Source organism: Poecilia latipinna, unplaced genomic scaffold, assembly GCF_001443285.1.
Source record: "Poecilia latipinna isolate Pla-1442-1.1 unplaced genomic scaffold, P_latipinna-1.0 Scaffold235, whole genome shotgun sequence".
Classification (NCBI taxonomy): Eukaryota; Metazoa; Chordata; class Actinopteri; order Cyprinodontiformes; family Poeciliidae; genus Poecilia; species Poecilia latipinna.
In genome coordinates, this window is record NW_015112851.1 from 313,595 (window position 1) to 339,613 (window position 26,019).

Genomic DNA, 26,019 nt, shown 5'->3' on the forward strand with positions numbered 1-26,019 from the left:
TATTACAGTTTTTTTTTTCAATCTCATCAGTTTCTCAAGCCCATCTGTCAAATGGGAATCCTTTTTCCCACCAGCTGAATCACTGACTGTATGCAGCTAAAGTTGATTCCTAGTAAAACTTTAATACAGACTTTGTGAGGTTTGGATGTCAAAAGGGGCCATTCGCCATGAAATTAAGTTTTTTGTCTTTTAGAAAGCTAATATAAACTACTTCTCAGTCCAATGCTTCTAAGAACAAATGTAAATGGCATAAAGGATGAGCATTGCTATGATGATCTGCTGACGGTGGAGCTTCTTAAAGAGACAGAGGTTCATTTCAAGACGTCAATTTTCAAAGTTTCATAGAAGCTGAATCAACAGATTTACAGTAAAATGGCACCATGTGGCTGGAAAATACATTTTATCACCACCAACATTTTTGCAAGAAAAAAAAGTGGAGCAAAGTTTACAGAGGTGAGCTGAGCTGCAGCTTGTTGCATCTCACTGATGGACTGAATTAAAAATTAGATTTTTACAGTTACTGTTCGATACAGTTATTCAGTACAGCTGTGTTTTTGACTGAAAAAAAAAAAAAACTAAACTGCAAAACAAAAAGCACATGCCAAATCCTGTCTGTGCCCACGGGATCACAGTAAGAGGTTTACTCTTCCTGCCGTCCCGTGGGCGCAGACGGCAGGAAGACGGGACTTGGTATGTGCTTTTGTTTTGCCTTTTAGGGAAAGGAGTGTGGACCTGAATCAGAAACTTTTTAGTGTGGAGAGCTCTAGAGAAACACAGCCAATGTTAACTACTTAAATTCCATTTTTGGACAGGCAAATAATGCCTGGATCATTTTGTGACATAAAAACCATAAACTCAGAGCAGTTAAAATAAGACATTTTGATCATTTTGTTGACTGATTAATTTTTAAAATAGTTTTCACACCCGTAACATGACAAACATCAGGTTGAATTAACATGCTTTAATTAGTTGCCTGTGATTTAGTGGAGTAAATCTCAATGCTGCTAGCTCACATGTGTAGCATGAAGGCCAGTTTTTTTACATGCCAGTCAAGACTAGTGGTTAATCTGTACTCAGCAGCAGCTTTACAGTGTAAGTGGAAATATTTCCCCCCTCACTGCTGAAGCCTCAGTCCAAAGATTTTCCTTTCTGGTGTTATCTCCTTAAAATCCTTGAAGACGCAGCAGTGAAAGCTGTTGACATGGCGTGAAAAGGCATTAAAGTTTTGTCAAAATCTCGTCGTGGGCCTGAAAAATATCACACAGTCTGTTCTGTGAAAAAGCTCCAGTGAGCATAACAACAGCTATTACGTTGAGTTTGGTTCCTCTGGTGAATTGCAGTGAAATTGAAATCTGCCCCCTCCTTTCTTTTTGCTGACTGTAATATCAGAGGTTATGAAGGTGTCAGCAGTATTTAGTTTAAGCAGCTTCTCTTGGTCTCAGATGTGCTAATGTGTGAGAGAAAAGCAGAAGATGTATGATGGATGAGCGAACCGCTGCAGGCCAGTTTATTTGTTCTCGGTTGCTGAGACCAAACCTTGTCTGAATCAGTAAAGTCAAAACTGAACAGTGAATCTCTGATTTTAACTCCCACAAATGGAGAACTGCAAAAATAAAGAAAAAAGAAATAAAGTTTTGTTTCAGGACAGAATTAGAAATTAATGAATAACCTAAATGTTTTATGCAGACCCGATAAAACACAAAAATGAAAGAAATGAGCATAATTATTAAAAACTGGAATTTAGCACATTTCCAGTTTTACTTTGATTTCTTTAAGTGCTCAGAGAGTTTACTTTTTAAATGCAGAAAACTAAACGTGGAATTAAAGGAGACAATATCTGGAAGCTTTTCTGTGGTAACTAGTCTTAACACTAGTTACCATTTAGAACCACCAGTATTATAGTGACAGTCTGCTTACATGTTTTGGTATTTGACTTGTGGCTCAGAACATCAGTGCAATGTGAGCAGGTAACCAGCAGTTCCCTCAATAATGAGCAACTCTGTGAAAAACTAAATCAGTATATAATTCTATTTACAAAAGCATAAAAAGTATCGTCTGTATTCATTTGGTAAAGCAGTAAAACTAAATGTCATCCTGGGTCCTGGTTGCTATGGCACCGAGGGCCATAGCAACCAGGTAAAGAGACGTGACGTCAACAAGCTGTACTTTAAGTTCAACACATTTGCCAGAAGTGACAATAAAGCTGCTTTATATTAGATTTGAATATCCATAATCAAATCTTACTTCAACATGATCTCACATATAGAAACAGCCTCTCAGGAGCCTTCAGAAGAAAAAAGGCTTTAACAGCAGACACACGCTGAGATCAAATTAAACACAGAACCTTTAAACCAATGATATCAAGACATTTAGCAAGAAAGCTGTTAACTCTTAGATTACTCATCCAGTAACAGACTAACTGGTGACAGACTAAACTGAATTTGCTGTGGATTATCTGAGAAAAAAAAGCAACTTTAACAGACCAGGTGGTAGAAAAAACAGATGGGACAATAACAGCAAACCTGCAGGGAGGAATTTATGTCTTCAGCTAAAAACACAATTACAAATCAAACACAATAAAACCAGTAGACGTAATCCAGGATGTGATTCTTAAAAAACACAGAAAATCTGAATTTCTGAGAGCTGTAGAGAGAAGGTGATTGATGGTTTTAGATCAACACAGCAAACTAAATGGAGTTAATTCAGTTCTTAGTTTGAAAAGATTTCCAAATGGTTTTCAATGAATACTTTAACTCATTCAGCTCAGAACAAATTATAAGGAGGATGCAATTTTATGGTTGAACCTCTTACTACCTCTGTGTTGAGAGCTTGGCATGGAAATTCAAAAATAAGGAGACATGAAACAGAAAAAGTGTGATAAAAAAACATTAATGTTTCTAAACCTTTTTGAATTGGTTCCTCTGAAGGCCATGTTTCCAAGACCCAACGATAAATATTACTGTGTTTTTAAAGATAAAGCCAGAGGTGCATTTAACAGCTCCCTGTCTTCACGGCAACATTACTTCATCATGGAGTCTTAAAAGTGGAGCACAGTCTGAAATCCCAGCACAGTGCAATGCAATCATATGCAAAGATGCAAAGATCAGTTGCAGCTTACTGAAATCCTCTGGAATCGGAGAGCAAGCCGAGGAAGGAGCCGAAGCTGGAGCTGCTTTATTAGACTCATAATTCTAATCCAACTGAGCATGGATGCAGAAAGCTCTCTGGGATTTCCTCTCAGAAAAACGACTCTGACTGCTGCGCTGCTTCATGGGGGAAATATAAAGGACCAGCAATGAGAAGGTTAGAGGATCAATCCCATCAGACCCAACCAGGTCAAACACACAAGAATGTTCTGACAAAAATCATTACTTTTTAAAAATAAAGATCAGCTTCATCACTGAGTAATGCTTCATGTGAAGTAAACTAAAATTCATAGTCAAGATCTCATTTCCTCTCAACACAATTTTATTTTATTAACTGTATTTCTCATCCATCACACTTTGCTCAAATTAAATTAGGAAGAAATGCAACTGAGTTAACCTTTTTTATTTATCATTTGGGATATAAACTGTAATATACCCGCTCTCCTGCATCTCATCTTTACTTCTAAAGAGCCTTAAAGTCAATAAAGTTTGCACAGTTTAGCCAAAGTCTCTCTTACTTTAGGTGCACAGAAAGAGGTGTGCATGTGTCAGAATATAAGACCTACATAGTGATGTTTACCATATTCTAACTTTAATTTCTGCTCAGTTATGTTTAAATTACATGTTTAGTTAGCTGAGAAGGCATGGTGTGAAAGTGGGAGCAAACACAAGAACCCTGGTGATTTCTCAGTGCTTCTGGTCAGAAAAGTCCCTCCTGGTTTGACCTGTGAGCTGCAGGCCGGAGGTGAAAGCAGAGCGTCTGTCTGGTTCAGCCTGCTGCAGCTGGAAAGCCTCCTCTGCATTAAGCAGCTCAGTGTGGAGCTTCAGGCCCTGCTGAGGGATGGAAGGATTAGTCTAATGGATGACAAACTCTGAGAAGTGGGTGATGTGTGCCACAGAATACACTTTGAGTCCTTATCAATAATGTCACACTGGTCATGACAGCCTTTATCTTTCGAAATACACCAGAGAACAGTGAGTCCTGAAAAACATCAAGCTACAGGTGGGACATGAAAACAGACGTTCCAATGTTTTTCTGAAAGAGAATGTTAAAGATGTTTTTTTATTTAACTGTATTTCTGCTTACCAAGGCTTTATTTAAATTCAACAAGATTCACATTGTCAAAAAAAAGTGTTTTAGAACCAGAGATCACCTTGGTACTATCATTGCTTTTATTTTCTGACCTTATTTCCTGCCTTTAATAAATACCTTGTAACTTTATCTTTTAACAGACTTACTTTACAGAATAAAACAGTTAAAATTGCAAATACTTTTTTCTCCCACTGGATTAACTCATTAACTCTGTCTAATCTCCAAAAATGATCAAATATTCTCAAGTAGCTTTAAAAAGTAAGCAAGACTTTGGCTAAACATTTCACATGTTTTCATTTTAAACTGATTCATTCATTACAAGTGAGATTTAGCTTCTGTGACTGTAAACTAAATGAAACTAAACTCATATAGTCCTTACAGTAAACTGCTTTGTGTGTCTGCAGTTTTTAAAGCAGCTTCTCTGGGAGGATTTTTGTCCTCAGGACATTTTGTCAGCTGTTGTTTGTGTCCGTTTAACTGAGGGGCCAATCTGTTGCCCCATTTGTTTACTCACACAGTGTCACATAAAACCCTTAATGTTTTATTAAAAACACACCAATTTAGTGCTGCTTCATTATTAAGGAACTCCACATTGGATAATTTGGTGGAAAATATCTTCCCTCGCAGTAGCAGACATATTTCCCTCTGCCAGAGTGAATCCACTAAGGCTGTTAGAGGGAGGAGAAAAAGGTGAATTCACACTGAGGTCAGAAAAGGAGTCATTAATATCTATAATTATGACATAAAACTTCAACTCGTTTGAAATGATAGAGTTGCCAGAAGGAATAAAGGAAAATATTACGTTTTTTAAATAATAAACCAGATGTTTTTCTGCCTTTTCTTAATATATACATGGTAAAACTACATATATAAAAATAACTAAATGAGCAGAAATTGTAAGTTACCTAGCAACTGTGCTTTGTGAAGGGCAGAAAGTGTGTAAGTCATTCTAATTCAGCAGAAAGATCAAGTTTACAGCTTATAAACAGAAAACACTCAGGAACATCTAATTTTTGACCTTTTCATGGCGCCGGCGTCAAAATGGTTGATTAGGTCAGATGTCTAATCAATCTGCTGTCGTTTTTATTCAGACAGAGATTCAGACACTGGTTTCTTCCAAGGAAGGTAAATTTGTTCTTTAAATGCTGTTTATTTTTTTAGCAAGAAGTGTGGAGAGCATCACCGCTTCTACTCAAGGTCAGATTAAAATTGAATCATGTTATTTCCTGATGGTTTAGTCAGAGTTGCAGGAAGGATAAATCTGTCATACTACATACTAAATAATTTGAGCTGATGGTTTTATCCCTCCACAGAGCAGGTTATACAAACTGTGTTTGCTGAATAATAAGTGGAGGATCTGTGGTGGCTTGAAGGGCAGAGATCAGCACCAAGGACAGCGCCTCACTTTTAACATTCAGCCGGGTCACAAGAACATTTATTTCCCAGGAAAGATGCTTCGTGTTGCTGTTGTTGTTGTCGTCGTCGTCGTCGTCGTCTTACCTCAGAGGAGCTGAACAAGTCAGACTGGCAGAAAATTAATAATCTCATAGTCCTGGATTTGTTATCACATGTTCAAGTAATGAACCCAATCTACTACCAACCAAACCTGCTCACATCTTAACAAAACCACTTTATATTTTAGATTTACATCAATTACATATTTCTGCTTAAAAATACATGAAAAGCTCATTCATGCTAACAGCCATCAGGACATGACGACGTTTCTGATGTTTTCGAAAACACCTGCGTCTACATGGATCCGTTCTGAGAAATAAGTGTTTTTAACTTGTCCTGTTGCTTTTTATTGCTGAGCATGTTCAGAGCCTGTTTGAAAGCTTTATTTTTGATTTATTTTTTACATCTCCTTGTTTTTATCAGATTCTTGGAAGTGTTTTTGTTAGTAAAATAGGTCACAAAGTGAAAGTGACTCACTGGGGTTAGAGCCAAAATCAGCCATGATGTAACAATTACACTGCTTCGCTCTGCCAGAAACAACCTGAGGGATGCCTACCTCTGACTGATTTGTCAGCAGGATCTATAGTCTGCAAACTTTGTTGGTATTTCTGGTTCCCAGGCAGAAACTCTCCAGGGGAAATCAGTTCAAAATTATTCATTTCATTTCAGAGAGAAGAAAGTACACCAGAGCAGATGTTGCAGAATAATATGAATTCACTGGAGATGCTTAAAATTATAGTTTAATGCCTCGTTGATCAAAGGAAAACAGTTGCTGTGACAGAGTTTCCTGATGTCAGCGGTGAGAATGCTCTTTGGTTTACAAGGTTTAGGCATTGAAGTCAGAATGTTCTACATGTCCGGTGTCTGATTACCCAGAATGCCTCTGCTCCCCTCATGTTAGCCCACACTGCTTCATGGAAGAAGCTGCACTCTGGGATTTATCACACAGTTTTCCAAAGTGTTAAAGATGAACATCACTCAGGAAAGGTTTGCTGGACAAGCCTCCATTTCTATCAGCAACTTGTTTCAAACTCTCACCAACTGTCCACATGTTCAAATACTTCAGTATTATCCAGATCTGGGTGAATTTTCTTCACCCAGATCCACACTGAGGCTGTCCAAGCATTACACTCTCAAACACGATAATCTGTGGTCATTTTCAGCTACTTATATGAATTATATTCTGCTGATCAACTATTTCTCAGGCCAGACACAAAAGATTTAACTGGTGTCTCTGTTTTCTCTACGTTTGCTGCAGCTGATGTCTCACTTGTTTTCCCATCCTGTCCAACCTTTAGAGTCTATGTGGGTTTGAATTTGAGAAGAAAAAAACAGCTGCAGATCACAGAGCTGGAAAGTATTTTCTGAACTGATCTCCAGGCAACCAGCACCCCTCCGACCCCACTAAGGGACAAGGATGTAAAGAAAATGGATGGATGGATGGATGGATGGATGGATGGATGGATGGATGGATGGATGGATGGATGGATGGATGGATGGATGGATGGATGGATGTGAGTTTCTATTTCCTCCACTCACTGCAGAAACAAGGCTGTATTCCCAAACAGCACTGACATCACCTCGCCATGTAAACACGCCATCCACACACATTTACAAACACCTCATAGTGTGAACCATGGCCTCGTTTATATTGAATCTCAGCAAGCACACACAGAGAAGAAGAGAGTGCGCTGATCCAAAACCGCTTTCAGATCTTCTTTAAAACATACAATACACACACACACACACACACACACACACACACACGCAACAAAGTGGCTCCCAGCACCACATGAAAACAACGATGAGTCTCACACACAGCAGATCCTGTAAACATTCGGTCCCAAACATGTCAGACTTGAAGTGTCAGAAACAATCCCCATAAAGATGCTCCTGCTGGACCAAAACCCAGAGAAACAGATATTTGTGATACGCTGCAAATCCTGAGACTAGAATAATAAAATTCATCGAAGATGCAAACTAAAAGTTACATAATCTATGCAGTTTAGTTTATCCATATGAGATCCATTCCCTACAAGTCAAGGCTCAGTACATAAATTACATACAGTTAAATTCAGCTGAGCATAAAATCTTAGCTGGTGAAGGATTTGAAATAAAATACTGCCAAACTTAAGAATTCATATTTTCATGCATTTCAAAGTTTGCCCTCTTATGTGGGTGTTATAATAATCCATTTGCATGTATTAATATGCTAAAACAAACATAATTCTGACATATCTTCTTCAGCGTCTGTTTTATAAGTGAGTTATTTTCTCCAAATGGAAATCCAGCGCATGAAGCATGATAAAGTATAATTACTTATGGTAGTCTTAAAAAGCCTTCTGTGGTTGTCACTGAACCCTTTAATCTGAAAAACACATTGTAGCGTTAATGGTGGTGCAAACATTTGCAGCAGTATTGTATTCCATTAGGAATCTGTTAGCACACAAAGAGCTATAAAACATTTAAGAATGTAGGGAAAGCCTTTAAGGAATTGCCTGTTTGACAAGAAAACAAAAGTTTTATTGAGCTATTGAAAAAACCACCAGACCTGGAGGTGAGATCTGGGAAACAACTGCACCTGAAAACAACCTGGCAACACAACATTTTTCACAGTAAATACAAGAATACCCAGAGTTGGTTAAAGACGGAGTATTATGTGTTTTTCCAGGCACACAGTCCCATTTTATAGCACAATCAAGTAACTATGTTACCATCAGTTGTTATGAAAATACTGAACATATCAAACATGACATGAACAAAACTTTACTTCATAATTTGACGCTTTGAAATTGGGCTTCTGTCTCTTTAAGAAGCTCTTATTCTTTCCGACCAGCGCATCAACAACGGCATGATCATCCATCATGCCTTTAACTATTCCAACTGTACTGAGTATGATACGCTCAGCAGACTCACTGTTCCACCAGGTATTTACTACTTAAGCTTTTACTGCCATTTCCTGGCTGGGCTACAAAAAGAAACGTGGACTATTGAGCCAGAACAATCTCACTAATAAATGTTTGCTACAGTTTGAACCAAGTCAACAAGTAAATCATCAGATTTGGTTGATCATTGTCTGTCAGTCCTCCATCACTGAAAACATAGAACCAGCTTACAACAATAACCAGAATACAAAAGTTTAGAAGAGTTCTGCTGTTCTGTAACTTGTAGATTCACACCTGAATCAAATGGCTGAATTATGTTATGATTATAATGTAAAAATGTTTTCCAGAGTCTGGCTATGACCTGGTTATTTGACTCAGTTGTGTTAAATAGAGACACGTCACAAAGCGTCAGGAGAGGCCTGGAGTTTAAGACACGAGGCTTTGGACGTGACGCTGTGACAAGCAGAGCAGCTGCTGTCTGAACGACGAGTCAGAATGGAAATGTCAGGAACAATGTTTTCACTGTTTGAATGAAAATCAGGAATTAATTGAGATGTAAATCCAGAAGTTTTATGAAGTTTGTAATGTTGAATCATCCATCAGGTAAGGTGTCTAAGAAAAAGAGTCAGAAAAGTTTTATGTGTTTTCCAGTATATAAATGTAAATTAGCAAAGCTATACAGGATATAACCAGCAAAACAATATTATGCTGCAACTCTAAAACAAAGTTATATGTTGAGAAATTCATCAAGAATGTTCTTAAATGTAATTACTGAAGTTTTATTTACTTATTAACTTTGTACTCTGTAGCTGTTCTTGCTTCTGTTACTTAAAGAAAATCCAACACAGTTTTATGTCTTGATATAATTGTGTGAAAAGTAGATCTGATGACTCAAAACATTTTCTGATTTTTTCTTTTACTTTTATACTGAACCTTTCCTCATGTTATTGTGCATCACTTCCTGTGTTTTTAGCATGAAGACACATGTCAGCTGTTTACCGTCGGCCAGAGTAAAACTGTGGGGTGTTAAAAAATGAAAAACATTGACTGTGCTCATTTGAAACCCAAAGAAACAGAAAATACTCACTTTTTTTCATTTAGTTTTTTCTTTGTGTGGTTTTTAAAGGGTTAAGTCTCAAATAGTGCAGCAGCTTCAACTATGGCAACAGGATCACAGAAATAACTGTATTCCTATAAAAAATTTCTAACAGCGACACCACATTGCAAAACTTGAGAAACTTTGAAAATGAGAAACTGTGGCAGGTTCTCATTTTACAGCAGGCTCTGCGGCGTCTTGTAAACTTGTAGCAAGCAGAGAAAACACAGTGGACTTCATGTTGCATGTGATAGGAGATGTGGCCAATGAGGGTTTTAAGTGTTCAGTTAAAGGTGCATTGCAAAAGCACTCAGTGGTTTTGACATGTCAGAACCACAAACGTCAATGCATCTTGTTGTACTTTTATGTGATAAATGGATCGATAGAAAGTGATGCATAGAAGTGAACACACACAAAAAAAATCCAAATGTGCATTCTTATTAATCCAAACTGTCAGTATTTTGTGGAAACGACTCCTTTGTAGTACTTGAAGCTTCAGGGCCACGTCTCTGCCAGCTTTGCACATCTAGAGACTAAAATTCTGGCCTATTTTTTCTTTGGAAAATAACTCAAGCTCGGCTGGGGAGAGTTTGTAAACATCACTTTTCAAATCTTGCCACAGATTCTCAATTAAAATTAGGACTTAGCCTTGAATGGGTCATACATGACGAAGCCTTGATCTAAACTGTGGGGGTTTGATCAAGCAGCAGTCAGAACCGCTGCAGCTCTGACTGGATGTTTAGGCCATTATGTGATGGAAGTTGAACCTCCAGTTGTTCTGATGTTATCCCCAGTTCTGGCCTGTATTTAGCCTCCATCAGCTCTGAACAGCTTTTTTATCCCCTCCAGGTGTAAACCGAACGACATCTGGTTTTCTTTTCACCACAGTTTTTTTCTTGCCACTGTGAAATAAAAAAGGAGTTTCTGCAACCTCTGCAACTTGTTCAAAGCTGCACAGAAGCTCCTGCTTGCTGGTGTTCAATTTCAGCTGGACTCCCATGATGTTTGATGTTTGAACTTAGTTCAGTCTATTTATATAACACCAATTCACAACATGTTATAAAATGTTTTAATGAAGGTATTTTACAGAAAAGTAAATTCAATCCAGTCATACATTCATTCTGACTGATGCTCACTTCTTTTTTGTAAAAACAAAAAACATATTTTAGTATTCATCATATTTCTTCAAATTCACCATTATGTACAATGTTGTGTTAGTTTTGTCAAATTAAGAAACACATTGACGTTTTGGGTAACATGAGAAAATGTGACGCATTGAAGCAGTTCAGACACTTTCAGCGACTGCTAACCGTTGTCTGGGAGGAGGAAGCTGCACTGGTCACATATTGTTAACCTGCCTGTGAGGAAATAATGAAGACGACGTTTATATGTTTATATTTAAATGTATGTAGTCAAAATCCATGAAACTGAGGTCTGTTTCTCTGCTTCAGTGCACAAACTTGACCAGAAACGTTGATTCTGGTTCTGCAAATGTGACAGAAAGGGTTGCAAATGGAAAACCTATGTTTTCTTCTCCAACAGCAGCTCTCTGGGGACAGGAGGACTCGCCACAAAATTATGTCTTGTCAGAATTTACATGCATAAAATATTAGCCTTCCCACCATTTTTCAGCTGGTACTTTGTATGGGTGCTGTGTGTTGCCTGGATGCTGACTTTACCTTTCCTATGTCACAATCTTATGTGCTTTTCATTACAAATGTCACAATAAGTGTTGGAATATATTAAGGGAAAATAACAATACAAACATGTATCGTCTATTTTCCCTCAAAGAAGCACTTTTGATGTTCACTCATAACAAATCAAACACAGATTTGGGGTCAAGTTAAAAATATCTTTGTATAAGGAATCATTTCACCTGCTCAGAATAGTAACTTCAGTAACACCACCACATTAACTACACTTCCATACACTTCTCAAGCCATGAAAGCAATAAAAACTCAGAAAAGCAACTAGAAATGCTGAAATGAGAAACCTGAACAAAGTCAAGAGTAACTTGTCTCTGAACACCAGCTGAGACACTTTAGCTGCTCGTGTTATTCTGACTTACAGAGAGACAATGACATCTTTTCATTTCATTCAATGCACAAAACCATCCAGTTTTTCCACTGAGTTTCTGTGGACAATCAGCATCGAAGCAAAGCCAGCAAGAGAAGAATTTCACAGGGAAGTAAAAAAAGAAGCTGTCAGCAGGGGACATATGGGAAAATTACCTGAACTCAACATCATGGAGGAGGCATTTACATTATAATGTAGCTGCAGAGGGATACAAAGACAGTTTAGATGAACAGTTTCTTGGTACAAACAGGTTTCTACACACAAACATGTCGAAATGCTGCGACTCCAGGAAACAAACTCAGAAACACAACTGGATACTTTTTCCAAAATAGCTGCATGCATATACTACTCAGTGTGTTGTCAAAGATGCATACCATAACACTCTGATCCAACATATGCCAACACCCACCCAAAACACACACACACACACACACACACACACACACACACACACACACACACACACTGCTTTCATAGTTTGCTGCAATCTGACACAAACACACTCTGTACCCTTGATTCGGCGTCTGATGACCCCCATCCGGCACTTTAGCGAGACAGAAAACATCCTCTCCCTCTTCGTTACTCTTTCTCTTCTTCCTCCTTCTTTCTCTCTATTCCTCCTGTTCTTCCTCCTCCTTCTCTTCCTCCTCAGTTTGACATAGTGTGAGCTGAGCGAAGGATAGAAGTAGAGGCAGAGAGTGAAAGAGAGCGGTATTGGAGCTCTGGCCGGTCACATGGCAAAGAGAAGAAGGAGAGACAGAGAAAGCGAGTCCTTCTTTCTAACAGGGGAGCCTCCTCCCCACTCCACCATCTTTCACCTCTTTCTGGTGTCGTTCACTCTGTCTGTGTGGGAAGAAGTCAAACTTAGCTGCCCGTCATCTGCTTCCATCATCCTAACTCTATCATCTCCTCTCTCTCTCTTTTGTTTTTACTGATCTTTTTTCTCATTTCTCCTTATAACCCTTTCCAAATGTCTATTTCATAAGAAATAAATAAAAATTGTAACTTAGTTTTCACTGCATGACAAAAGAAAAATAGCCATAGTCAGGTATAAAGTGAAAAGCAGACATGTTTGGGGAAGAGAGGAAGTTTGGTCATGCTATGCTATGCTAATAGCACTTAGCATTCGTCAGCAGCTCATTGGCAGAAAGGAGAGCGTTGTGCAACATAAATAATCATCCAACTGCAACAAAAGCCACTAAAAAGTAAAACATAATTCAATGAAACTTCTGGACAGTTAATTTGCCTCAAATAATTTTAATAATGCAGATACTCCAATCATTCGATGAATCACTACAGCCCTAACTGAAACTCCGTAGGGATGTAGCTGGTAACACCATCATGGCTCAAATCCCATTATTCATGGAGTTTGCATGTTGTCTCCTCACATCTCTGAGTTTCCTGTGGCGACTCCAACTTCCTTTCACAGTCCAAAGCGTGACTGTTTGGTTCATTTGTCTTTTTAAATTGTTCTCAGTGTGAGTGTCTGTCCTGTGTGTTTCTGTGTTTCCCTGCGATGGACTGGCGGCCCTCCAAAGTTTAGCCTGCCTCTCCCACAGTAACCCTGATACATATTGGAGGCAGTTTTCTGCTCTTTATTGGAATAAAGAGCGAAGGGAAGCTTGTGATGGTGGAACTGAAAGATTCTCACAAATGTTTTCCTCATATCTTGCAGTCTTTCTGAAAGTCAGTGTGTAAGAAACTAAAGCAAACCAACAAAACATCTTGTTCATGGTCGAGGATATGAAATCTATGAACAAGGCCAACAGAGTAGAAAGACTCCGTAGATTTAGTAGCATATAATGTTTTAGTTTCCTTTCATTCTGTCCTTTTTATGTTCATTTTTCAGAATTGTGCCTGTGAATGCATTCAAATAAGTGCATTTTTGGGTAAGATTTATGCTAACATTGTATGTTATTTGTAAAGGAAGCAGCCAAGTCACTCAGTTTGTAAAGAAGCAGCTGGTGTGAAGGTTGGACTGAGAGCAGGGAGTTAGGAAGCAAAGCTAAGCATAATAAAGTTACTCAGCAAGCATTTCAATGAGTAGAAAAGAATCAGCTGATTGATCAGCTGAAATGGCAACGAAAACCACTGATGATCTGCAACATTGACAAACCACAACTTAAAATGCTCATCTGCATGAAATTTCAGTCTTAGAGATAAAAAAATTGAAATTATTTTAACCTTTTTGCAAACTGTTTCTGTGTATCAATTCTGGGTTTTTGTGAATGAAGGGTTATCCAGCGCAGACTTTCAATGCTAGTATTTGAATGATTTAATTGGATTCAGTATCATCTGCACAACAAGAATTCAGCAGTGTGTTTCTGTCTTTTTCTCCATAATTGTCTGAACCCCAAGGCAAACCTCATTAAGGACTCCTTTCCTCTCAGTTTAACCCGTCTTACTCCAATTCATCGCTTCAAATCTTATGATCCACCACTCAAACTCTCTCTCACCTTCCTCCTTATTATCTGTAAAGGTCTCCCTCTCTTATACTGTCATGGTAGCTGAGTTCAGAGGATGGAGTGGATTTTTTTTTAAATGACAGAGAGATCAAAGCTGCAAATGCCTGAGCTCAGTGGAGGAAGAAAAGAACAGGGAAATTAGGAGGTGAAGGAGTAGGATGGGATATTTGAAAGAGGAGCAGGAAGTGGAGGAGTGTGAAGGAAGCTTGGGGGTAATATGGAAAGTGTAGGTAAAAAGTAGATGGTAGGAATGAAAAGCAAAACAAGAAGAAAAAATATCGCAGGACTTTTGATTATTAAATAGGAACAAGAGGGTCAACTAAAGAGCTGCAAAGACAACAAAAAGGTGAAGAAAGCAGCAGAAAACATGGAGCAAACCAGGTAAAGTATCACCTCTGTGGGAATGGACATTAGAGGAGAGGTGGTCCAGAGAGAGCTGGAGGAAAATGACATGATGACAAACAACGAGTGGACAGAGAGGACGAATGTCGTCTAGAACTGAATGAATCAGCTGAGCATTTGAAAACCTCCTGGTTTTGGCAGAGTCTTGAGGAAACCTCGACACTGAAGCTCAGCTGTGAGGGAGTCAGCTTAGTCTTACAGGGATACAGTCAGCCTACACCCACATAGAAAAAAGACTATTTTAGGTACAGTATTCATTTTCTTATGAGAGTGGATGTGACATTTTCATATCTTAGCTGAAATATGACAAGAAACTATAAGATTCTGTTCTGTTGCACAGATAGTTGGAAAGTAAGTGGAAATTGTTCTGATGTAATATTTGTGATATGTAATGCAAAACCGACTCATAAGTTGGGTGCAAAAAAGATCTCTACTTTCTTTTATTATTTATAGTGAAAACAATTAGTAGGAACATTAAGTTAAACTAAATAAACTCAAAACGATTGAAGCTCAGAGCAGCATGTGGCAGATTCATCCATCAATACTTTGCTTTTTAAATTTTCTCTAATTCCATGGCTAACACTGACATACTGAAAAAACTATGATTCAACATGTATATATTTCCATAAACCATATGCTAGAATTCACACAGAGACCAAATGCATTGAAATGCAAAGCAGCAAGTTTATGGCGGCGCTTTTATCTCGGAAACAAACTAAAACATTGTTTATCAGCTGCATGCACATCCTCAGAAAACTGCTGGCAAAAAATACACCCACACATCTGCCTACATGAGAGCAGGACTCACAAAATGTGATACTGAAGAGGCTGAAAGGGAACACAGAGGGAAAGAGTTGAAGAAATGAAAATGAGAAGCAGAGAATTTGAAAACTTTAAGGACAAAGCTTTTCTTCAAAATTTATTCAGCCGTACAGTAGAGAAAGTCATTTTTTTCAGTTCCAGGATTTAACATGTCCAAGTAAAGTAAAAAAAAATCCATCTATGCAAAATTACAAGTTTGGCAGCTGACTGCTCTGTAGGAAAAAACATGTTGACATAAAACCAAAGATGTGAGTCATTTAAACATAGAATTGTACAAATTGAATTGCTTAACCGAAGCATGACAGTTTTGGGGGGAAAAATATTTTGATAAAAAGGTTTTGCACTAGGATGAGGTTGTTTTATCAAAACTACAATGGAAACACGTTTTTTGCATCACAGGAGTCACGTGATCAGCAGCCGGATGTGACGGATGTGTAACAGGAAGTACGAGGGTGATGGTTTGTTTTTGTTTTTTCAGACAATAAGCTGCTGAGAACTCTCACAGCATCACGGGTCACGAAAAGTTGTGAGTCCAGTGTGTCGAAACTTTTCTGTAAAATGGCCGATGACAACCAGAAGCACCAAACCGCTCCCAAACAGGCGGAGCCTAAGATGCCGATGACTCCTCTCATTGGCTGAATTATGAATATATCTCATGTAACTGTTAATCCACCACTGCCATCATTTCTGATGATTTATCGCATGCACAAGATAATTATTAAATTTTAATTTAATTTCTTATTTAATGCAACACTGTAATTGCAAAATTGTGTTTTTTTTACATTAACAGAAAACAGATTTATGCACATTTGAACAGAATGAACTAAAATACATAAACAGCAAGAATAAAGTAAGAAACTAAATAAGAAAATGGACGAATATGGCAAAATTCTTCTAACAATAATGACAACAGAAACATTAACCATGTATGGCAAAACATTAACAATAATATGAAACTTAAAAGTGATTAAAATACAAAATGAAAACCAAAGCACCCCATGCTCATTGCCTGTATATCTTAATGTTCTTCTATAAAGAACTGATAGGCAGTTCCTCCTCACCAAAACACATTTTTCCCATGATTGTTTTCCAGCTGTTAAGATATATTTAGTTATCCCTACTGATAAATCAAAACTTTTGTCATCAATAAAAAAGGTGGGAAAAAAATTATTCAACATCCTCTCTAAAGTGATTAAAGTAAGATACACTTTGTAGAATGCAGCCACATCATTTTCTGGTTTCCTGTGGAGTCTCTCGTGTGTGTGTGTGTGTGTGTGTGTGGGGGGTGTGTGTGTGTGTGTGTGTGTGTGTGTGTGTGTGTGTGTCTGACAGAGTTATTAATCAAAGAGCTGCTGTGTGACAAATGAACCTTTACCACCTTTTCACAAAAGACTGATTGTTCAAAGAACCATGCTAACCATGCTAACACTACTCTCTGTGTTTAATTACTTAGTCTCCAAAGACAAAAAAGGAAAATCTAAAAAAAAATTACTAAACTAATATAAAATATTTAAAATAAATCATTGAAACAGCAGAAAAACATGAACAAAAACTAAATTAAACTGAAGAATGTTGATTGTGTTTTATGTCATTACTCATTCTTTAACTATGTCACCCAGTAGATTGGCCATCAAGTCCCAATGCAGCCTAATGTGGGTGACAGGAGGAGTGCAGACAGATAAAACCTGAAATCTGTGCAGGGTGAACAATGCAGATGAGCAGAGCAGGAACCAACAGTCCAGAGCTTGTTTAATAAATCATCACAAGAGCACAGTCTGCAGAGATTTGTACAAAGCCAATATGGTTGTTCAATTCAACACATGCAGTAACTCAGGTCAGTTTGAAAACAGGTCTGCACAGCAGGTAAAAGATTAGCATCAAGATTACCAAAAGACTGAAAATCCCACATATTCTCACAAATTAAAGTTGGTTTTGCATGTTTTATTTCTAATTGTTTTATTCTACTACTATGTGGCTTAGATAAGAACACAAGCATTGAGATTTTGCAACAGTGACTTAGACATACTGGCTCCCTCAAGCTCAGAAAAAATAAAATAAAATCAGAAATCTGCTGCTGCGAGCTGCAGTCCTCTGCATGGTTTATGCAACACTCATAGAGTAAAAAATATTGATTTTAGTAGAGTTAGAAATGTCCTCTCCTCAACAACCAAATTCAGCCAGTTCCTGAGAGATGCATTATTTACCAGTGAACAGCAAGGGCTTAATGGGCGGTCGGAACCAGACACGAGCATGCCATAAACGTTACACATACAAAATATGTTTTTTTTTTACTGAACAATACTGCTATTTAAAAGGTAAACACACTAGAGAGACTTTGTTATAAATCAAACATCCTCGTTTTAGAAATATTTGTCCACAGAATGTTGTCATTGTTTTAATGTTTGTTGCTGTTTAGTTGGAAATCTGAGCTGCATGAGAACGTCGTATGGATTTCAGGACCAGAGTATATACTGGAACAGACGGATGTGAAGGGGAACATTTAAACCCAGGTTACTCTGTAAAGCATTAGGCCTGGTTAAACCATCAAGAAGCTAAAGCCAATTGACAATTTCTTAACATCAACCAATCACAAGCCAAGCTGTAATGGTCCCGTTTTGTACCTGGTGTGCTGGTAGCCAGTCATGCGCCTCCCCATTTTACTAAGTTTGTTAGTAATTTTTCTGGTATATAAAAAAACCCTCGAAAGGTCATGCTGTGTAGTTAGAGTAGAAAGCGTTATGAGAATTGTACTTCCTGTTCTTCTTCTACTACTTATTGTTGAATACAGAGAGATATGCTCTGTAGCGACATCTACTGTTTGGAAGCAGGAATGTAAAAGGTAAAAACATGCTACTGATGGGACTTGTGTCAAAAGGACTGAGTAAGGTCAGATGTACAGTCCATTACAATATTAGATATAAATGAATGTGATGTATGGAAAGCAGTATTGTTATTTTTTTAATAGGCTAATTGTTATGATAGGGTAAAGAACAACTTCCTTTTACAATCTGTTGTGTATTTTAATTAAAGCTGTGGGCCCATTAACACTTTAATGAAACAACTGCACATGACAGAGTAATTGTGTGAGATTTAAATAGGACAAATTCCTACGACCCTGTCAGCGATTTAAATAAGAGAGTAAAAATATGTCCCACTGTTCCACCGCAGTGATGAAAAACATAGCGCTCCTCCTAAATCTGAGGTTTGGCCATTAGCTGGACCTTCCTGTCCAACATCACCCAGCATCTTTCTTTCCCTCTGACAAACACACACACACACACACACACACACACACACACACACACACACACACACTCCTCTCTTATTGCTCAGTAGGTTGATGACTGAATTTAATTTTTTAATACTATTGACACCACTTTCCCAGTAGCTCCCACATGCTCTTCCCACATTCTCTTTATGCTCGTTTCCCTTCCTCCTCCTGGGGTTTACCCCATCATTTACCCCCATCCCACTAAGCCTCTCCATCCCCCCACCTCTGTTCTTTTTGTTCAGATTTTGTAGTGCTAATCTCAGAGAGGATATGATGGTAAAAATAAATCATACAATCCTTGTGATGCTGACTGGCTGTTTACAGTCTCTCACAGAGGTGAGTGCCCTGAAAACTGTACTGTTTTGTGTCAGTATTATGTCTCTTCACACCCTTGCAGTGCACAGTCTGCATGGTTGAAGGTTCTTGTTCCCAGAGACATTCTAGTGACTTTTGTGTTTTGTATGCTATAAATCTGACACATTTCAATGTCAACATGTATTTAAATTTTACCTGCATTCTTGTATGTTTGTGTATTGAATGTTGGTCACATTCTCACTGGCTTGTTGTCATTGTTGCATATTTGATTTATCAAATAATTTCAGAAGTTAGAGGCAGCAGAAACACTGGGTTCACATTTACTGGTTGATCAGAACATAACATGTGAAAAACAAACTGAAACTTTTCTGGAATTAGTTTCATGGTTGCTTCATCCATCCATCGTTAGTTTATCATGGTCAGAGAAACAACAGGTATCTGATATTCCTCTGCCCAGTAGCATTACCTACGCTGACTCTGAGAAGTATGTCCTTATTTTAAAGTGTGGTTTAGTTTTCCCCGGTATCTTCTTCTTGTGGGTTAGAGACCCAACAAATCCTGAGGTGAGGAAACACCTGAACCCCTGAACACAGATCCACAGAAACCTGGTGTATTTCGAGCTCCTCCGATGGGATAGAGCTTCTCAATTATCCGTACTGAGGACATTGTTGTTCTTACAGACCCAAATGATGTTGGCAAATTAATGGACCAATAAATAATGATGTTCTGTTGGGCTTGGAGAAGTCACTCCACCCAGAAAGACCCGACAGCTCCTTAGATCTCCAGCAGGTGATGAGCTGGGGTCACACAGTCCAGGGGATCCTGTGTCCAGGGAAAGAGTCTCCCCATCACACACACAGACACAAGGCCGGCCGGGTCCTGATGCCACTTGGCTCCAAACTGTTGTGATCTGTGTTTTCTGTGTATTTATTTTGAGGTTTTTCTGTGTTTAATAGCCTGTTCCCCTGTGAGTCTCTGTCTTCCCTGTTTGATCCCAGCTGTGTCTCGTTTCTTTGATGACCCTCCCAGTGTATTTAGTCCCACCTGTTGTCTTTGTCTCTTGTCGGATCCTCGTTGTGTGTAACCAGTCTGTTTTCCTGTGCCGTCATGTAATGTCGTCAGTCTGTTTTCCTCTGTTGGACTTTCATTAAATCATTCATCACTTCAACCTGGATCTGCCTGCATCCTACTTCTCAACTCACCAAACCACCTCATCCACTCATCATGACACAAACACCAAATTTCCATATTTATTGGCAAAAATCCAGAATCCTCCAGTTCACTTTCCTGTCATCAATGTGATGACATTACCAAGATACATAAATCTCTATTTAAGACAGGAACTAACCACTGGCATCCTCCTGCCTTTGTTTTATTAACAGCCAAAGGACTCGGATTCAGAAAGGCTCAGTCATTATAATTCTAAGTAGTCTATCAATTATGGCACTTAAATTGGGACTTGTTCCCACTTTGCATCCATCACTCTCAAAAGCAACTATTAAATCTCACTCATTTTCCTAAAACAGCAAAAAAAAAGAACAAAAGCTGAGCAATTTTGGTCAACTTTTTTCTGATTTGCATCTATTTGGGCTGCATTATATTTTTTGAATGGCAGATTTCATTTCATGTCCCTGATCTACTTTGGAGGTAGTCACAAAGTCATATGAAGTGTAAGAGGTAATGTGACTACAGAGCAGAGCCAGCTGCAGAAGCAGCAGGAGTCGGTGGAGGCACCTGATGGTGTTACAGATCCTGTCTGATCTGGGAAATACGGTACTCAGCTGGATGTGCTGCAGATACAGTAACATGTTGAGGATGGTGCACAAAAACGTTGCTTAAAGCACTGAGTGGAACTGAAATGTCTGTAATAAGATCACGACATACACATTTGCCCTTTGGCAGTTTTCTCCAGGGGATTCCCCACCTGACTCATAGTTCAGGTAAAGGCTGAGAGACGAAAGCCACGCCCCTTTGATCCACAGTGTAAAAACACTCTGAAAGCACAAAGAGCCCATCATCGACCCATAATCAGTTGTTCTCGGCTTATTGTGGAACTATGACATATAAATGTTTCTGTGTTGCCCTGAGGAGTGTGATGGACTCCACCTGACCATCATCACCCTGATCCACAGCAGCTGCCATCTGAGCCCTAATTCACGCTGCACCAGTCCGCTGCCCTTCTGCAGAACCATCAGCCAAAATTGGAACTGATCCTATTTTTGTGTGGAGTGAATTTTCATATATTCCACAATTCCATCAGGAAAATGCAAGAGCACAGGATCTGACCTTTCAAAATAATTCACCAAGGCAGACTATATTACATCAAAATACCGGCTTTATTTATGAAAACTGGGTATATTTATGCATGTCATCATGCATCAGTTATGGCTATGCATAGAAAAAATAATAATTTAATTCTGAAAGTTAATTTTGTTGCTCTGGCTACAGCAGGATGCCGTGTAAATCGGGGGTCAGGACGGATCTTCCTCCCCCATATGTTCCCAATAAATAAACTTGTTCTAAACCAGGAGTGGGCAACTACAGGCCTGGAGGGCCGGCAACCTGCAACTTTTAGATGTGTCTCAACTTCAACACACCTGAGTCAAATAATGAGGTGGTTAGCAGGACTCAGGAGAACCTGACTGCACTGAGGAGGTGATCCAGGTGCTGGATCAGGGTGTGTTGGACCAGGGACACATGTCATGACACCAACCGTGTCAAACAGAAAGCTTCAGTATTCCCTGTCCTGTGTGATTCTGAAACAACAGAGGAAAGTTGAAATCGATCCACTTCTGCTGCTTATTTGAACCAAACAGCAGGACAGTGACGGGGCTGTGAAGGTCGACCTGCAGAAGGAAAAGCTGAGTTTGTAGCTCAGGGTTGAATGGAAGAGATGATGGGACAAGACAAAAATAGACCAGAACCAGGTGTGGCACAAGCTTTGTTGTTTGCACATATAAACATTTTACAGGCACGTAATTGCATTTCAATGTTTAGTTTTTCATGGAAACATTTTCAGAGTAATAAGGCATTTATCCACAAAGGCTTTAACCGACAATGAAACAACTCTACACATGAAGTCAAAGATTCGCTATTGATCAGTTTTCACTCTAAAGCATCACAACAAAACCAGAATCTCACTGAATTAAAACGGCAGATAAATGAAATCTCCACAGTCATTTACAGATCAATCTGGTAGATAAATATCTGTTACCAGGCTGAGATAAAAACATGAATAAGAGACAATCATAGCTAACTTTGTATTTTAAATAAACACAGAGCTTAGCAGACTGAAGATAATAACTTGCAGTCAGAAGGATCATTTGTAAAACCTTTAAATCATCTGAACTATTCTTCTCTTTAAAATCCCTGTTTGCCATTTATCCTAAATTAAAATCAGTATAATTTTTTTAGCTCAGTTAATTCTTTATATTGTCTTTCTGACATTTAAATTTCAGACACTTAGTCTATCATATCTTTTTTCATTACGTCATTATCATCTCAGTGTTTTTCTTACTTTGACATTTCCTCAGTTTCTCCTTCATTTTCTACTTTCCACCCCCTTAATATCACTGATTTAGCTAAAATGTTAAGTACATGCATGTTATACATCTTTCACTCTGTTTTCAAATATTTCTAAGTAATCTTTCTTTTCTCAGATACCTCTGTCTTTTTCATTTCTCCTGATTCTCTAAACTTGTGTTGGTGTTGAAGCAGTTGTGCAACCAAACGCAACAGCACCCACTGCTGTTTCTATCCCTGAATGCAACAGCAACCATCATTTTTCCTTCTGCCTTAATGCCAGGAAAGAGAACAACGGTCAGTGGTTCAGACACCAGAACATCAAAGCACAACATGGGAACCGTTCTAAAACAGAGGCAACTTCTGAAAACTAGGACAAAGGTTTTATTCAGATGATTCTGTGTACACCTGACATCATGAAGAGCCTCTGTGGACGAGGTTGGCTTTTTATTTACACCATGAGCTGGAAGCACAGCGCTAACGAGTAGACACAACGACAGATAAAAGAATGTTTTAAACCACAAAACAACCATTCTTCTTCCCACCTATTTGTAAATTATTAAGTGTGGTTCTTGAAATGCCAGGGAGCTCCTCTTTTTAGATTCATGCTTCATCCCACATTCATGGCTCTCTTTGATCACTAACTGCCAGTTAGGGCTTATTATCTTACAGTAAGACGATTATTTATAGGATAAAATAAAAAGCCCTCTGCTCGCAGAAATTTTTAGCAGATTTTTCCCAGTTTCTGAAAAATGTGTCACAGTGCAATGAATAACTTATGAGCATTGTCCTCAAAAGTGTCATAACTCATCCAAAAAACGTTTTCCTTGTTTCGCACATCAAGAATCAAACAAAGAAATATAACTTTTCAAAAAGATGCATCAAACACACTGACAAAAATATTGGCTTTATGAAAGCAGTGACTGCAGCAGAAAGAAACAATGTTAACACAGAAGAGTTAACACAATCTATGCATTTTCATCTCCAATATCAAAGAAAGATTAACGCTAATGCCTTTCATAAGCTGTGCATGTCCATCGTACAATTACAGTACATCCATCCACTGCCTTTGGAAGCTGCATGCTACATGCTGTTAACAAAGAAAAACTCTAAAACTCATTGATTCCTAATGTGAATGTCTGATAAGAACCAGTTATGTCAATGTTATAGATTACAGGCTGCAGTTTTATGTCTGAGTGTAGTGAGATATATTGGCATAAAGTTATAAATACCAGTGACTTTAACAAAAGACTCAACAAGTGTCACATTGTAACTTTCACAAATAGGTCAATAATACAAAAGAATCTTAAGGAAATAATACAATTTGAGGTCAATTTGAAGGGAATGTTCCTCTCCAGTGACGAAGGCGTGAAAGAAAAAACATCAAGGAGAGAAAAAAACCTAAGCAGAGGAAAGTCGAGGATTTTCTTTAGCTTTCTTCACCTGAAGAGGAAAAGCTTTAGTTTTCACTGAGGGAATAAGCTGGGAACTAAACGGTGTTCTCTAATTTCCCTCCTTCCTCATTGTTATTCTGCTGTTTTTATATGTGCAAAATGTTTTAGTATAAAAACTAATCTGGAGAGCTCAACATTTCTGAATTAATATCAGAAACAGCTAAATTTAGTGAATGTATTTAGAGTTTGGATCTAAAACCCGTGCATGTCTATAACACCAGAGGTTAAAATGAATATCAGGACATTTTTTGTATCCCTTTATTGTCCCATTTTCTATTTCCCATTTTCTGTGAAATATAGATCTAACTTTATTTATCAACTTTTCTTATTGCACTGTGCAGAAATGATTTTTCAGTCCTGGAAGTCACATTTTGGCTTTAATGTGGGTTTTATGGTCTGTAAAGCAACCTGGAAAAAAATTGTTTAACATGACACTGAAACGCACATTCATATTTGCAGCATGCCCTGCATTTTATTTCTACATTAAAATATGTAGCCTGTGTGCATAACATGAGAGCCCAGAGGTATGGTGGACAGGCTGTTAAAATAACTGATAGACTGCAGAGAAAAACACTGAAAGAAAGGCAAAGCTAGAAGGAACACGGCTCTCAGTTCAAGGTGCAAAGAGCCACAATACAGAAATTAGTTTTTTTTGTGTAGTAGCTTTACTTTGTTCAAACATTTATGGGTTTGTGGAACTAAGCTGCACTCCTAAATCCTTTCACACAATGCCACACATACAACAAGAACTGTAGAGGATTATGTTAAGAAGAACAAACGTTTTACCACACACTTTAGTCTGCAGCTTTGGACATAACACGTGTCACCAGACCCTTTACTTAGGCAGCATCGGCTTTTGTAAAATCCCTGAAACTTTGGAACAACAATACAATGGAAACTTCAGCATGATTCCTACATTTGTTGCACATACAGCAGGAAACAAAAGAAAATATAAAATAAATAAAGTGACTTGGATGAAATCTACAGGAAGGCAAAACATTTTATTCTGAAAATATTGTATATGATCAGTCTTTTTGTTTGTCCTGCATAGTAACAGCCTTCCATGGAAGTATGTATGTTAGCTTAGCTTTTAGTCATGCCTCGCTGAAATCCCATAGAAAAAAACATAAACCGTGGATCCGGGGCACAGACTCTGCTGTGAACAAGATCACACATCATGATAAACGCTTCAGCTGGATGGATTACCCAACTGATAATCCATCCAGTTTTGTCTTTAGTCCCATAACTGGTAACCCTGGTCATCTTTGCAGAGTTGCTTTTATACCTTCTATAAATGAGATAAATAAATAACATACTAGCTAAAATTACTGGCAGTACTAGAGAAAAACAATTGGAAGAATAAAAGTTATTTTCCAGTGGATTTTTTTTCTTTGAATAAAAATATTCTCACAATTTCATCTTTCTGCTTCAGTAGTCAGACTGATATTTAAATTCACTAATTTTTCCAAAGCTGTATTTTATTTGATTACAGTGATGGATGGCATCATTTACTTCAAAACAAACAACCCCTACAACATGTTGTGAACCTTCGCTGGCATCTTCTCATTAGAAAGTAATTTAGTTGTGGGAACTTTGTGATACTATTTATTAGTAAAATACATCAAATGAATAACCCAGATATAAATAATTAGGTTAGGGTGACTGAAAACTGGTACATAAACAGCTTTAAAGAGAAGCTTACAATACTCTGATCCAATATATGATTAAAACAAAATTATTAGAAGTCTCAGAATTAATTTCTTGTATATAACAAACATTAAAAAGAACTTGGTATGAATTAAGGTCGCTAACAGCAATTAAATTGGATTTTCCCAATGGTAAACACTAAAAAAATTAAATAAAAATAAAAAAAGTAAAATAAGTAAAAGGTAAATATAATTATCAAATATGATATTTTATAAAACGATTGTGTGACATCATTACCTGCAACCAATTCCTTTTTAAATGATCCTGGATTTATTTATCAGCTCTGCGCTCTGAGACTGTCTTTTAAAAT

General features: G+C 38.0%; 1 protein-coding gene across 3 annotated transcripts in view; it reads right to left on the reverse strand.

Annotated features, from left to right (window-relative positions):
* Positions 1 to 26,019, reverse strand: part of LOC106947336 (glutamate receptor-interacting protein 2-like) — a 106,388-nt gene that overhangs the window by 66,568 nt on the left and 13,801 nt on the right. Inside the window, exon 1 of one of the 3 annotated variants that reach the window (XM_015032255.1) lies at positions 12,262 to 12,539. The exons of the other annotated variants lie outside the window; for them this stretch is intronic. Within the exon in view, the coding sequence (XP_014887741.1) occupies positions 12,262 to 12,316 (55 nt within the window). The 5' untranslated portion in view covers positions 12,317 to 12,539. Of the gene's footprint in view, positions 1 to 12,261; positions 12,540 to 26,019 lie in introns of those variants that run through there. 3 annotated transcript variants of the gene reach the window in all.